The 16,321-nt window shown below is 41.1% G+C and overlaps 2 protein-coding genes across 6 annotated transcripts in view; both read right to left on the bottom strand.

The window, feature by feature from the left end:
• Positions 1 to 5,015, bottom strand: part of LOC128862909 (transmembrane protein 65) — a 72,856-nt gene extending 67,841 nt beyond the window's left edge. For both annotated transcript variants that reach the window (XM_054101733.1, XM_054101734.1), the window contains exon 1: positions 3,910 to 5,015. In XM_054101733.1, the coding sequence (XP_053957708.1) occupies positions 3,910 to 4,420 (511 nt within the window). In that variant the 5' untranslated portion in view covers positions 4,421 to 5,015. The remainder of the gene's footprint in view (positions 1 to 3,909) is intronic.
• Positions 5,016 to 7,286: 2,271 nt separating this feature from the next.
• Positions 7,287 to 16,321, bottom strand: part of LOC128865362 (probable chitinase 10) — a 36,779-nt gene continuing 27,744 nt past the window's right edge. For all 4 annotated transcript variants that reach the window (XM_054105642.1, XM_054105644.1, XM_054105645.1 and 1 more), the window contains exons 3-8: positions 11,613 to 15,521; positions 11,358 to 11,543; positions 11,006 to 11,285; positions 9,514 to 10,932; positions 9,205 to 9,439; positions 7,287 to 9,142 (exon numbers count right to left, since the gene is read on the bottom strand). In XM_054105642.1, coding sequence (XP_053961617.1) covers positions 7,708 to 9,142; positions 9,205 to 9,439; positions 9,514 to 10,932; positions 11,006 to 11,285; positions 11,358 to 11,543; positions 11,613 to 15,521 — 7,464 coding nt within the window. In that variant the 3' untranslated portion in view covers positions 7,287 to 7,707. The remainder of the gene's footprint in view (positions 9,143 to 9,204; positions 9,440 to 9,513; positions 10,933 to 11,005; positions 11,286 to 11,357; positions 11,544 to 11,612; positions 15,522 to 16,321) is intronic.

Raw genomic sequence — 16,321 nt, 5'->3', positions numbered from 1 at the left:
CTGAAATGTCGATTCGTCGTCATTCTCAACTTGTTGGTCTTTGTCCTTCGACTACCTGGAAATTTTTACGTAAAGATATTGGCTTGCGTGACAATAAAATACAGCTCGTACAAGAATTGAAGCTATCGTTTGTATCGCGTTTTTGCTGATTGCGCTCATTTAAATTTAAAGTAGGCGAAAATTGGACTAATCGAATTGACTATGAAACTCGTAGCGGCGGCGGACATATGCCGAATATCAAATTCAAATGGTAAATGCCATGAAATTATCTACCGGATTATAATAAAAACAATTCATTCCAACAATATTTCTGTTTCGTATTATCATTTTAAGTTCTCAGGCTCTTAAAAACATCCGATACATGCTCGAATTTTCGTTATTTGAAACAAAAAGCCTAGCATCCCCAATAAAACAAAATTGGCAAAAAACAACGGTATTTTGTAGTCACTTGAAAGTTGGATTTTGCTGTACTAAAATTCAATGGACTATAAAATCTCATACCCAAATTTTTTTTTAATTCTAGTTAAAGTGTTCAAAGAATTGATGGAATTTTTAAAAAGGTATATAGTTTTTGTTGTAGATTGAACTATGTTTCTATAAAAAAAAGTGGTGTGTTTATAATTTTGCAACTGGATGTAATATACATATACATAGGAGAAGAAATCATATATTTTTATAGATATATATAATTGGCGCATACGCCCTTTTTCGCACTCCGCTTCCTTATTGTGGCATGCATCTTGATATTGCTCCACAAATGGAAGAAATCATACAAATACGAATTATTTAGCACAAGAAGGTTGTGTGTGAATACCTCAAAAAACGTAATCAAATAAAAATCTTCAGGGCATATGAACCTTTTTACAGGGAGAATTTACAAGTAGGTATTCTTATGGCTCATTATAACAAGATGAAATAAACAGTTGATTACTGAAGAAATCGCACACGAGCTGGCAAAGTAGCGTGTCATGCTGGTGGTGCTAGACACACCTGACTACAGTGTAAAATAACAAAGGCATACAGTAAATCCCACATGAAAGATTGAAGCAGAGCAGATGACTTTGACTTTTCAGGTGCGCACAACTAAACAACTAAACCAAAAATAACGGAAATGAGTGGTCATGTGCATTTCACAAATTGTTTATTAGAAGAACAAAAAAGGGCTTTAAGTGAATTTAAAAAAAATTACAAATACAAGATAAAAATACTTTACAGAAGACACAAAATTTACTATTCTATAATTACACAATCGACAACTGATTTCTAATTCTCTTAAAAATAATTGATTTATAAAGTTACCAGCTCATAAATTGAACAAGCAATGCCAAAATTCACACATCATTCCGATTTAAAAGAAATCAATCTTGAAAAACTTTCGGCCTATTGGGTGAGCGTGTAAGGCATACATTAGCTAGAACAAGCCAAGGAGCACACATTTACATGTATAGGTAAGAATATATGTATATGTATCTGCAAATGTAGGTGTATATGCGCGTGTATCTGCAGCCAATCACGTATTTCAAATTACGTGCAACTTAACATCAGCAAAACTGAAAAGGTGCTAAGCGGATAAGCTATATGCAACTGTATATCATTCGCCTATGGGATTCTCCTGCGCACATACATACCTACATACATATGTATATCTCCTCTTCCGTTTTAGTTGCAACATTCTACCCATTCGAAGATTTCAGTAGAGTTTTACGAGTATACTTTTGATAGCTCCTTCCCTTTGGTGCAATTTGTTTTTCATATGCAACAGCCAATATTTCACATTCATCACCTGCAACATGCGGCTGCGAAGAGTTGAATAATGTGGCAAGTTAATAAAAAGTGATATACAGTAGGTTCTGTTTTTATGCGGTAGATACGTTCCGCAAGAAACAGCAAAAAAAAAAAAAAGCTACTAGTTCTATAGTAAAACTATAGATACGTTTCAAATGCTAAAACCGCATAAATCTGAAATAATCGCATAAAAAAGGGCACTAGTCCCATATTATTACTATAGATACGTTCCATAGACCGCATGAATCTGAAATAATTAAATAAATAATAAATAAAATACTTGTAGGGTTAGCATTTCTGATGTAATCTGTGATGAGTTTTTGCTTAGCTGGTTTAGAATCTTGTTTATATGTACAATTCCCGATAGGTCGACATGCATTTTGTAATTAAAAAAAAAACCGCACTATTTCAAAACCGCATAAAAAAAAGCCGCATAAAAACAGAACCTACTGTACAACCCCAAATGTGCATGTGAGTATGGGTCCATATGTATGTATGCAGGGTTTATCGACTCGCAAAACACGATATTGGCTTCGTTTATCATTCTTTTTGAAGAGAATTTGGTATATGTTCTTGTTTTTAGTTTATCTATGCAGTAGAAGGTAAGTAATTTTTAAGGGCGGAGCCTGCTTTAGAGGCTTCAAAAACTCTATTTTTTTTTTTGCATAAATGTCTTCCCAAACTATCCAAGAATGTGTCCTCAAAATTTCAGAAGCAAATTCAAAATATTTTCAGAGTTACAGAAGAAATTGTGAGCAAGCGTCGAGCAGGTACATATATGAGCGGACGAATCGCTCGAAGTGCGATTTCTCGGTTTTTTTATTTTTAAGATTTTTCCTAATTGGCGGGAAAGATAGGGAAAAAGTTAAACGTCCTATCGGAACGAGATTACATTGATTGTATTCGGAATTAAATTCTCTTCTAGTTGAACCTAAAAGACCTTAAGAAAGTTATGATTAACCCACTTTTTAAACAATCTAAAGTGAATTTGTTTTTCCAAAAAAATGATTTTTTTTTTAATTAGCGAAAAATTGTTGAATTCTATACTATACTAAAATAAAATTTTTTTTGGATTTTTGGTGTCAGATGAAAATTGCGACCTGCATCTTTCCCGCCGCACGACACATGCACTCTCGAGGCGCCTCGGCAAAATGCTTGTACCAGGCGCAACATGACATATATTTTAATGATACAATTTGAGAAGACTGTTGAAATATATAACAATAAAACCTGAAAGTTTCGTTTCAATCGAATATTTCTTTCCTTCCCAAAAAAACAAACCACAAAAAAATCGATTTTTTGAAGCCTCTAAAGCAGGCTCTCCCCTTAATGAATAAAGATTAAAGGTTTACTTACACGTATTTATGTAAATACACATACACATTTAGCGCCGTATATCCCTTTTTGTGCGTTTTGCTAAACTCCTCCTCAAATCTGTGGTGTGCGTCTTGAAGTTGCCTCACAAATGGAAGAGCCTATAGTTTTATGCCGCCTCGAAACGGCAAATGGCTTTTTATGAGAAGCTTCTTCATAGCACAAATACTCGCAGAGGCTTGCCATTATCGGCCATGGGGCGACCGCTAATAAAATAAAACTTTCCAGTAATTTTCGTGCTTCATGCCCACAGTGGGTTTCGAACACAAGCCCTACCTAATGGTAATCGCGCACAATTCATTCGACTACAGAGGCCGCCTACACACCATATTATTTATACATTTTCAACTTATTTAAAATTTTAGCTTAAAAATCCCTAAAAACATACCTCAGTGCCCATAAATACAGACTTAGGAGAACTTATTGTAACTAATGAATTGTATGTTTCAATTGAAAAATAAACAATTGATAATAACAAACAGATTCAAAGACACTCAAACGTGTCTTGTCTACTTTTACTGTACTCATAAAAGATACGCCAAAAAGCTGGTTTATTACTATAAATATACTATAGAAAAATAATTAATATAATTATGTGCAAAAACAATTAAAAGTAAGCATTGACATGAAAACAAAAACCTTTCAAAATAAATATTATCAGTTGCCAAAATACTTCAATAATCAACTAACTAAACTTAAAATCTGTAAGGCTTTTGCAAACGTTGAAAATGTACACATGTATGCACATACCTTCTAATCCCAACCGTTGGCGCTCAGAATCGTATTTCAGAAGAGCCACCTTGATAGCTTCCCTTTCGGAATCCTTCAACTTGTAAACCAATTCACGTGCGCGTTCCGAGCACAGGGGCTCATGTACCGTATCAGTGGGATATTTACCCCGCAACGGTGTTGTAGATTGCGTATAAATATTGGCTTTCTGCTGACGGAAGTTGACATTGTTGTTGTCATTATTGTAGCAACTTACTAAGTTACTATGGCTGTTTGGTTGCTTGTTTTGGAAGCGAGGGAGGAGGTAATGCTGGTATCGCCGCTGAGAAAAGTCACCGGCAACATTGCCGGCATTGGCAGTGAAAATAGTGTTGATATCAAGTTTAATGCCTCCTAATACGTGAAACGGTTTACGTTGTTTTTCTAATTGTGATAATAGTGATTGTTGTTGGCATGTTTGTTTTTGTTTTGTTTGAATCAAACGCAAACAAGTCCGAGCAAAGCGGGTTAATAAAAATTTCTCGGCCTGCATTTTTGCAACTTTATTAGATAAACTTGTGGAAAGAGCGACCACTGATGTTTACGTTTTACTTTTGATTGTAATATAACTTTTCTTAATTTAGTCACAACTTTAAGCGCTCATTATATTGCTATTGTGTATCATATTTCCTAGCTAGTTTACACACCGCACAAATTTTGTTGGCTCTTGATTTGCGAATGACGTCACGTAGGCACGCGTCGTGTGGCTGTTACTCTAGCATTTATGTTGAGGTAACGTTGTATCGCTATTTTGTATGTTGTAGCAACGAAATATTCTTCACTTTCAGAAACACTTGTATCCACTTCCGCGGCACTTTCCCGGCAGCAATGAAAATCAGTTAAAAATAGCACGAAATTTCGATGTACATCCGAACGTTAGCGTTGTTTACGCGGTGCTTTGACAAAACCGACTGCCACTGGCCTTCTTTTACTTTCCGAGTATCTATTGGCACTGCATATTGGCTTGCAAAAGCTTTGAGAATTTTCTTGACCAAAAACTTTCCAGTTTGTTGCGCTTTTAACCGCTTTCGCACCACTTCTATCTGTCTATCTATCTACTTGTCGGCCTTGTCGAACAACCAAGCAAAACAAAGTATCTACAAGTCAAGTGTTTTGTGATTTTCGAAGATGAACAGCTGTTTAGGTTACACGGTTGCATTTATGAAATTTATATAGAATAGGGAGTTTACAGGGCGTGAATAAGTAGAGTAAGAGCCAAATTTAATTTGTTTAACGTAATTTCAAAATTAGTAGAAATTATACCGAAGGTATATTATTAAATATTTATTAATTACTATTATTATATTGAAATCTACAAAAAACAATTGTATTATACAGAAATTAACAAAAGAAATAATGCTCCTTCACTAGTAATTTCTTTTATGAGAATATATGGTTATTAAAACAAAACGCTTTATATAATACATGTTTTTATGAATATAAACATAACCGCATATTTTTTTCTTGTGCGTGCGTTTTCTGCGAATGAAAGCCGTGCTTCCAAGTGCCCTTTTGCAGTCTGCTTTATCGACCGCAAATATTAAACGGAGTGACAACAGCGGATACGTGCACTGATATCGCTCAACACACTTTCAGAATTCTTAAAGCAATTGAGATAAATGTTTCAATACATATTTCTTCTATTAAAAAAAATTGTTCTCTCCACTTGCATTTTCCAGCTCCTAATTTACTTCGATAAATATTGACTGCAAAGTCAAATAAGTTGTCTATTTGCTTTAAAAAATTTCAAGTTACTTTCATAAAGACAGGCCAAATGAAAAATGTGTCTTCCTAGTAAGTATTAAGAAAATCTTCAGGTGTTACCAGGTGTCTTCCGTGTGAGGATTTTTATGTTTGGACTTTTGATTTTGTTTAACCCTACGTTGGACACCCGGCCATACATCTTCGACTTGGAACGTGAATTTAACACATTTCTATTATAACTAAGGACTTAAACCTCCAGCTAGCTTCCTAAAATTTAATTTTGTATCGATTTATGAATATAAGCTTTTAAGAAGAGTCCTCGAACAGAACGAAAAAGGCCAGACCCGAATGCTCAACAGAAGATTTTAAGAAAGGTGTCCAGCAGAAGGTTAATAACTGAATTTAGTGATTTTTCTGATTATTAATAAAAATTTTTCACTTTGAGAAAAATTAAAAAAAAGTACTGTTTGAGGGAATCTGCTGGAAGATCTGTCGACAGCACCTATAAATTTTATTGAAATTTTTTATTTAATTCTGGAAACAAATATATCGCTACACTTATACCACCATATTTTGAAATTTTAAATTTGTTTGTCACGAAACCATAACTTCTGAACTATATTGCGCAATTTTTATCTGATCGACTTAAAATTTTAACTGTAAGTTTTAAGATAAACTATCTATTCTAAGCCATGCACATGACTCTGTGATCGGACACAAATTACGGTTGCTGTAAACTCGGTTTCTATCAACTAACGTCATATTTTTCATAAGATTTTGATTTTCTTTTTTAAACTGTTCCAATTATTCGAAAAAACATTACATTTACCAATTTAGAAAATCTCATATAAATAAGAAAAAAATATTTTTATTTGGATTTTTTGTTGGAAGCCAAATATCTGTCTATACCTCATTATGTACTGAATAAAGCCCTAAAATGAATTTTTGTGGAGCAAACTTAAAGCTTCCGAACAAGTGGCATAATTTCTCGTACTCCAGAGGGATCTAAAGCCTTAACGATAAGAACGTAAACACTATATTACCAGTTACGTTATTTATCGAAAGCAGCTTTGGTTCTCGATCGACTATCATCGGCCTTAACAACCGCGCTGTTAGTTCTGCCTTCTCCGAACTGGATAAAGAGGTAAAGCGAATGGGTCTGGTGGTGAACGAGGACAAAACGAAGTACCTCCTGTCTTCAAACAAACAGTCGGCGCACTCGCGTATCGGCACCCACGTCACTGTTGACAGTTATAATTGGGAGGTTGTAAAAGACTTTGTTTATTATTTAGGAACCAGCATTAACACCGATAACAATGTCAGCCTTGAAATCCAACGTAGAATCTCTCTTGCCAACAAGTGCTACTTTGGACGAGAAAGAAACGACTGGCCCACTTTGTTAAACTCGGCCAAAATCGCGTAAGCGGTTATCGCGCCAATTAAGAAGAACAGAAGAGAGCTTCGGTTCTCTTTCCAAAGCAAAGATGATGGGACTCTTGCTTAGGAGTGTTAGATATGGCGTGATTGTCCATCTATCCTCTTACGAAATTAAGCCAAACTGAAATATTGATCAAGTGAAACTATAATTTGTGTATATCTTTGGAGATCTCCTCTCTTACAACTAAGGTTGGTATGGTATTCAGAGGAAAATGCATTACTTTTATTTTCATCGTATACAAAATCGTTGATTTTATTAATTTATTTTGAATATCTTATAAAGAGTGTTAGGCTTATAAGTACTTTCGTATTTTTGCATTTCGAAATTTAGAAAAATACTAATGTATTTTAATTAAGGCGCTAAATCTATTGTGAAAATAAAAACTAAGCTAATTTAATTGCATTTAAGATCTCATCTCACCTCAAACATATTCGACTTAAATTCGAAATCTTGAAAACAGATTTCAAATAAATCGAAATCATGTTTCTACTGCTATTTTATATTGTAATTGTTCACATTTGTTAATCGAGAGCTTTAACATAAATTATTGGCACAAGAAAATTACTATTGTTATGAGTATATTAAGTATTTGTCGTAACCCTAAATCTGTAGACACCTGCCACCACTCCCCAATTGATTTACGTGCAATCGTGCGCTCTCTGGCCCGGTATGCCGCGTAGCTCTTGCGTGAGTGTACGCAGGAGCGGATGCTTACCACAGCCGCAACGTCCACGGAAATCATCCAAATCCAAAGCCCAAACCATTCCACCACCAAGACCCAAACTTTTGACAAATTGTGCTTTACGTCGTATGTCCGAAACATCGTCATACGAAACCCACTGATTGCCATTGTACGCGTAGGGACCAATACGACCTTGCGCATCTCGTTCCACTGACCAACCGCCACTGTTGACTTTCTCGCATATTTCGTAGTAGGCGAGAAAACCTGCTGCACGTGTGAATGCTCCCGCCTGTCCAGGTCCGGTAGACTTAGCATTGAGACCGCGTTGCTTGACATCGGCCAGCGTAAAGGATTGTCCATAAAGTGGCATGCCCATGATGAGCTTCTCACGCGGTGTACCCTTCTGTAACCAGTAGTTAATGCTGAAGTTGCCATTGAAATATTCATTTGTATCGCCATCGACATAGTATAACGGAGCCACATGACCAGTCTGCTTATCCCAATTACCATGGAAGTCATATGTCATAACAGCAATCCAATCGAAGTAGCGCGCCAATTGTGGTACATCATAGCCAGCATCTATGACCATTTTGCTAGGCGAGACGGCAGCGGAAAGCAAAAGACCACGCGGTTTGAAAGCTGCGGAGAGTTCGCGCACGAGTGCAGCAAAACCTGTTTTCTCTGCCGGCGAACCCTTCGAACAATCAACTTGCCAGCACACTGGATACTCCCAATCCAAGTCCAAACCTTCAAAACCATACTTTTTGACGAAATCAAGTATGCTCTGTATGAAGCGCGCACGAGCCTCGGGATCTAAAACCAAACGCGCATATTTGCTACCCAGCGAATCATTCCAACCGCCAATAGCAATGGTGACACGAATGCCCTTATTTTTGTAGGCAACTACGCGCTCATAAAAATGATTATCAATATCAGCCCAGGAGTCGTGTGTGCGGATTGTTAGCGAGTTTGTATTGAGTACAGCGAAACCATAAACGATGTGCGTGCAGAGGTTTTCATCAATATCCTCGGGCACATACTTGCCCTCACCTGGACGATACCAGGCCCAGTTGGTGAAGTAGCAAACAACTTTATAATCACCACTTCCAGTAATTGGTGGCAAAGTGGGTGGCTTTGGGCGTGGGGTTGGTTTCTTATTCGGAATCATCGATGGCTTTTTAGTTGGCTTTGTTGGTCGTGGAGATGGTGTGGTTGCTATTGGTTTGGGACGACTTGTCGTTTGCGAGGACTGTGGGCGTCGTGTAGTTGTAGCTATGGGCTTGGGACGCTGAGGAATTGGACGCTTAGTGGTTGCCTCTTGGCGCATAGAGCATTTAGAGTTTTGCGGCCAATCACAGTAAAACTCGTTCCAATGTAGACCAGCGGGACAGCTGAAAAGTGATATGAAAAGTATTAAAGCAAAAAGTGGGTACATTTCATGGCGATGTGGTACCTCTGCTCAATCAGTTTGTCAAACTGACAAATATAGTATTTGTTGCAATCGTGCTCGTGCGGCACAAAGTTCCTTCCGTTGCACGGCTGCTTCTCCACTTCACCAAAGTCTTCTAATGCACCTGCTGAAATTTGTGGTGAACTTTCGATGAGCTGACTGGAGTAGGTGGGACGGGGAGTTTCGCCCGGTTTCGGTTTCACGGAGTACGCCTGCGACGGACCACTATCACTAGCAACTGTAAGAAAATTGTAAGCAAAAGATAATTAGAAATATTGTACACAACTATCACTTGTTTGGTAAAGCACTCACTCATGGTATAGTCCCTCCGTTCTAACACGCACTTTGGTGCTACACCTGGATAGTTTCGCAGGACACGGTTAATCGTTTTCAACAGAGGGTAAGTCTCGCAGCCGCATGTGTTTTTAAAGTCATCCAAATCCAGCGCCCAAATCATAGCGCCACCCAATCCCATTGCTCGTACGTATTCACTCTTATGCCGGATCATCGAAACATCGTCGAAGGAGACCCATTGATCGCGTTGGAAGGCGTACGGTCCCATGCGTCCTCGTGGATCGCGTACCACACTCCAGCCGCGCTTACGAATGTACGAGCAGATCTCGTAGTAAGCTAGGAAACCGCGTGCGCGTGTTGCTTCGCCGGCTTCACCGCCACCATACGTTGGCGCATTCAAGTCATGGTCTGATGCTTGTGCTAGCGAGAAGGACTGTCCGTACATTGGCATACCCATGATGATCTTCTGACGATCGGCACCATTTTGTAACCAATAATTTATGGAGAAATTGGCGTTAAACGTTTCTGTGCCGGCGGGATGATCGTACATTGGCGCAACGTGACCAGTTTTTTTGTCCCATTGCCCGTGGAAGTCATATGTCATAACGGCAATCCAGTCGAAGTAGCGGGAGAGAGATGGCACATCATAACCGGCATCAATAACCTTCTTATTGGGCGACACAGCCGACGACAACAACAGTCCTTTCGGCTTGAACGCCTGTGAGAGTTCACGCACTAAAGCAGTGAATGCATCCTTTTCGTCAGATGTGCCTTTCTTGCAGTCCACTTGCCAACAAACGGGGTATTCCCAGTCCAGATCCAGACCATCAAATCCATACTTTTGAATAAATTCAGTAACGTGGCTTATAAAACGTGCTCTTGCAGCAGCGTTGCGCACCAATCGAGCGTACTTGTCACCGGCTGAATCATTCCAACCACCAATCGCCACGGTCACCTTGATACCCTTCTTTCGGAAGGCCACCACACGTTCGTAGAACTTGTTGTCCATGTCAGCCCAAGAGTCATGCGGTTGAATTGTGAGTGACTCCCGGTTGAGTACAGCAAAACCGTAGACAATGTGTGTGCAAAGATCGGGATCAATGTCTTCGGGCAGGAATTTTCCACCATTTTGACGATACCAAGCCCAATTGGTGAAATAGCAAACAACCTTAAAGTTATTTGTTTCGGTTTCAATTTCCGCTGAAGTGCCGGTACTCGTACCGGTGCCAAATATGGTGCCAGTGCCTGTAGCTTCTTCTTGGCTTTGCTCTGCCGAAGAGATCACTTCTTCAACGTCACCATTCGGATCGACAGCATTTTCTTCGGCAAACCCTGTCTCTATATCTTCAGGTACGACGGAAGCTTCTATGGTGTTTAACTCTTCTCCCGACTCTGTTTCTGCTGAAGGTATTACTGGTTCATTGGCAATAAGGCCCGCTGAGGTTTTGTAGTAAAATAAGAGAAATTATTGACACTCATGCACATTCTAGGTGACCATCAGTTAACTTACGCATGTCCTCATACTCCTTCGGTGGATCCTTCAGCACATCATGAATTTGTGTAAGCAGCGGGTGGACGCCATCTCCACAACGATTGCGGAAATCATCCAAGTCCAAAGCCCACACCATACCACCGCCCAAGTCCATGGCACGCACTAATTGCGACTTCTTACGTATCATAGCCGGGTCATCAAAAGACACCCATTGTGTGCCCTTGCGAGCATATGGCCCCATGCGTCCTTGCTCATCTTGTATGACTTCCCAACCATCATTCTTGATGCGATCGCAAATCTACATTAAGAAACAAAGTGAAAATATATTAATTGATAATAACTCGGCTCTTAATTAGAGGCAGCTACGTACTTCGTAATAGGCCAGGAAACCTGCAGCACGCGTAAATTCGCCCGCTTTACCAGGGCCAGGTGCCTTAGCATTGAGGCCATTAATATTTGCATTCTCTAACGTAAATGACTGACCATACAGTGGCATACCCATGACAATTTTGCGCGACGGCGCACCCTTCTCAATCCAATAGTTCAGCGAGAAATTCTGTAGGGGAGATTCATACATAAATATTAGAAGATTCCGGCTTTCGCTACAAATCCATTTATCACTTACAGCATTGAAATAATCAATTTCATCTTCTGGATGGTAGAAAAGTGGTGCTACATGGCCAGTCTTTTTATCCCATTGACCATGGAAGTCATAAGTCATCACTGCAATCCAATCAAAATATTCAGACAGCTGTGGCACATCGTAGCCGGCATCGATGATCTTCTTGCTAGGCGAGACCGCAGTTGACAGTAGTAGACCACGTGGTTTGAACTCCTCTGAAAGCTCACGCACCAAAGCAGTAAATCCTTCTTTTTCATCCGGCACACCCTTGTTACAATCCGTCTGCCAGCACACAGGATATTCCCAATCCAAATCAAGACCTTCAAATCCGTATTTCTCTAGAAACTCGACAGCATGCTTAACAAAACGTGCTCTGGCTGAGGGATTCCTTACAAGTCTACTATATTTGTCACCTTGCGAATCGTTCCAGCCACCCAAGGCAAGACTCACTTTCACACCCTTACTACGCAAACCACTTACACGAGTGTAGAAGTTATTGTCAATGTCCGCCCACGAGTCGTGCGTACGTAGCACCAAGTTGGAGTAGTCAAGCACGGCAAATCCATAAACAATGTGAGTACATAAGTCTATATTGATATCGTCAGGTGTGTAACGTCCCACGCCTTTGCGGTACCAAGCCCAGTTAGTGAAGTAACACACAACCTTGTAGTAGCCGTCGAGCGGGGCCAACATGGGTTTATCTGTTGGATAAGTGGGACGAGGTGCACGTGTTGTAGTCGTAGTAGTGGTGGGTGCTGGCCGCATAGTGGGTTTTGGTTTTTGGTGTGCTACTGAACTTCCTCCTGAGATCTCATTTTCACTTGGTTCGAGACTCTCGACTTCACTTGAGCCTTGAGCACTACCGTCTTGCGTGCACTTTGCGGAGACTGGCCAATCACAGTTACTTATTGCTTCATTAAAGTGTAGACCAGGAGGACAGTCGCTGCCTTGTAGACGATTCCATAGACAGAAGAGGAACTTCGAGCAGTCTCCAGGATAAGCAACACGCTCTTCACCATCGCAGGGGTCACTGGGGTTCGAGTTGCGCAGCGCCAATGGATTGCCCGAGCGTAGTGCTTGTGACTTCACAATGCGCAAATATTGTTTGGTAGTGACGCAGTGCACGTTTTCGGGCCAATCACAAGTCTGGCGAAGGGCATCCCAGTGAAGATTGCCACCGCAAGAATTCGGTACCAACGCGCCATTTACACAAATATAGTACTGATCACATTTCTTGTGCGTGTAATATTCGCCTTCGTTACACCTGGCACTCGGACGTTGGGGTTTATTGGGTCTTTGTGGTTTTTGCCCGCTTGGTTTGCGCGATGGTTTACTGGAAGGTTTTTTCGATGGTTTGCGCGAAGTTGAAGACAAAGCTGTAGTTGCTGCAGTAGTGGTGCGTTGTGTGGTGCGGTTGGACACGCGTGTTGTACTTCTTGTTGGTGGGCGTTCGGTTGTGCCAGGAGACTTGGTGGGTCGTGTAGTGGCATAGTTCGTTGTTGCAACGGGCTTGTTTTTCACAGAACATTGCGCAGAATCAGGCCAGTCACAATTTTTGCTCTTATTATTCCAATGCAGACCACCAGGACAAAATTGCTGTTGCAGCTCACCCGCTGTGATGCACTGATAGTAAGCATTGCAGTTGGAACGATCTGCGTAGAACTGGCCTACTTGACAGTTGGAGGCTTGCACAACTGGACGGACGACTGCTGGTGACGGTATTGTGGTGTGCTCCGGACGGTTTGGTCGACGCGTGGTTGTTGATTGTGCTGTCGGTCGTCTGGTGGTTGTTGTAGTGGTGGCTTTTGTGGTCGTGGTGGTTTTTCTGGTCGTCGTAGGAATTGGTGTAGTGGAAGTTGGTGTCCACCAGGGTGTTGTCGAAGTGGAGCTGCTTGTTGGCCACCACGTAGTTGGCGTGGTTGATGAAGGGTGATCATGTTGCTGCGTAATTGAGCTACCAATAGATCCATCGCTACTAACCGTCGTCATGACTGGTGGTACAGGGGTCACAGGTGCAGCCGGGCGCTCACAATTTCCACGCGTTGGTGGTTCGGTATTAAGTAATCCGAGTGCACGATTAATTGCTTTTAGTAATGGGAAAGCTTCGCTGCAGCAACGATTCTGGAAATCATCCAAATCAACAGTCCACGCAGCAACACCACCAAAATCGTTATTCGCCGCATATCGCGCCTTTGCCTCTACCGAGGCAGGATCTTCATACCCGACCCACTGGTTGCGCAGCATTGCATACGGTCCCGATTTGCGCTCGGCGTCACGGCCCGTTAGCCATTTGTCTTTGCGTATGCGGTGGCAGATTTCATAGTAGGCCAGCATTCCGGGCTGTTTGGTGAATTCTCCGGGTTCGCCTGTCGTCGAGGTGTCCACACCCTCCCCAACTAAAGTAGTGCTGGCACGATTCAGCGTGAACGATTGTCCGTAAAATGGAATTCCCATAATAAGTTTTTCACGCTTAGCACCGGATTTTACCAAAAGTTGCATAGTGTAGTCAGTGTTGTATTGCGGGTAGCGATCACCTTTACGTCCATATAGAGGACTGACATGACCGGTGCGCCCTTCCCAAGCGCCATGATAATCGTACGTCATGACAGTCATGTAATCGACGATCTTCGACAGCTCCGCGAGCTCATATGCCTCAGTTATAATCTCTTTGTAGCCAGATAATGCAACGCCAAGTTGTAGCTTCTTGTCGACGCGATCAAACTCATTGCGTATTTCACGCAGCAGTTTGGTCAAATTGGGCTTGTCACTTGCCGGACCTTTAGAGCAGTCGCTCTGCCAACATTTTGGATAATTCCAGTCCAAATGCAAACCAGAAAAGCCGTTTCGTTTTAGGAAACCCACCAAATTTGATGCGAACACTTTACGTTTTATCTCATCACTTGCAAGTCGGGAATATTTGTCGCCCGTAGAATCAGTCCAACCACCCAAGGCGATCATAACGGGTACACCCGTTTCCACAGCTCGGTTATAGTACTGGTTCTCAATATCTACCCATGGATCAAACTCTTTAATAGTTAAATGATCCGGATCCAATGATGCGAAGGAGTAAATCAGAGTTGTGCATAGACTGGCATCCAGATTCTCCGGCACGAATTTACCATCCGCTTTGCGATAGAATGCCCAATTTGTGATGTGGCATAGCACTTTTGGTGAGTTATTGTAATTTTTACGCGCAGGGGGCGCAGATTTCAAATGTGCCGGCGCACCATAATATTCACCGATATCACCGTTTTGACTATGTGTCAGCGCGCCATAACCGAACTGATCCCGTAGCAGCTCCACATCATCGAGTTGATCGAAGTGTTCCACTTCCATGGGCTTTAATAGCTGTTGATAGGGGGAGTCAGCGCGGTAAGGTTGAGGCAAATATTTATTGTCCAATGCAGGTGAGGCAAAGGCGGCATATTTGTCCGACACAGTCCAGGGATCAGGTGCTGGAAATGTTTCCACAGGAGTCTCCACTTCAGGTGCGATTGTGTCCAGAAATTTGTCTGGCTCAGCATTAGTAGCGATGGTGCTCCGTACCAAATCTTCATTCGATACCAACTCCGAATCTTCGTCATCACCGCTTTCATAATCCGTTGGCAAAGCTTCGACTGAGTCGCGTACGAAAGAGCGCACTCCAAAGGAGTCGCTCAATTCGCTGAGTTTACGTAAATTCACAGAAGGCACGCTTTCAACTGCACTACGCAGTGGCAAAAATACATCACCGAATGAGGGGCGCATACTAAAACGGCTGAGCGACAACACGGCCTGATCCTCGGCAGGAACGCTTTCCACAGCCGAGCGCACAAAACTGCTTGGAGAATGGGGTGAAGGTTCTATGGCATGCACTTCAGGTGCATCGATTCGGATGTGTGCCAACGTGTGGCCACTCAAGGAGCAGAGTAACTGTAGAGAACGAATAGAAATATTATTAAAATACTCAGTTGGGAAAAACAAGGCAAGGTTTTTGGGCTAAAAGAGCTGAATAGAATTTACGAAGCAAGACAAAATTTGAAAAGGGAAAAACTTAAAATAACTAAAAGGAGTACCTCTTACTGTTCTGTTGAAAGCCCTTAATGAGTCACTTTCATTCCGTAAGTCTGTAGAAATTTACGGAAATCCATTATCGCTGAGCTTTTTGGAAATTAGAAACGGTTTATATTTTCCTAAAAGCCTTCGTACACTAATAATTATCTGAATATTCAACCTCGTCGTATTCAGAAGCTTCTTATAAATGACATTATTATCAATGAAAATTCATAAGAACGTTATTCTGTGGTCTTAAAGGAAATACCAGTTAGTCTAGGCTAACATTTGACGTGGCTGAGCTGAAAAAATACTTTGCAGAATCTGCCTGAACTTTGCTTAAGGGCTTATACTGGTGAGTTTGGGTGATCAGGACATACTAGGTGGTAATAATTTAGTATATTAAAACGACATGGAACTTTAGATATAATTGATTTGTTGACAATAGCCTTTGTAGCACCTCCATAGCTTTGACAGAGAGGTTACGTGCAAGTAGGTCACTTGAACTTCCTTCCAGGCAATAATAGCAGCGATCACTAATTCACTTTATGTGTCTCACCTATCTGCACGAATGAATTGAAGAGAATGAGCTGACCAATATGCAGGCCAACACCAGACAAGCCTACCAGCATTCAGCATGTCACGCACCCACTATGGAGAGAATAATAATGTGGCGCCGA

Source organism: Anastrepha ludens, chromosome 5 (assembly GCF_028408465.1).
Source record: "Anastrepha ludens isolate Willacy chromosome 5, idAnaLude1.1, whole genome shotgun sequence".
Classification (NCBI taxonomy): Eukaryota; Metazoa; Arthropoda; class Insecta; order Diptera; family Tephritidae; genus Anastrepha; species Anastrepha ludens.
Note: the sequence above shows the minus strand (reverse complement) of the source record. Positions and strands in the feature narration are given on the sequence as shown.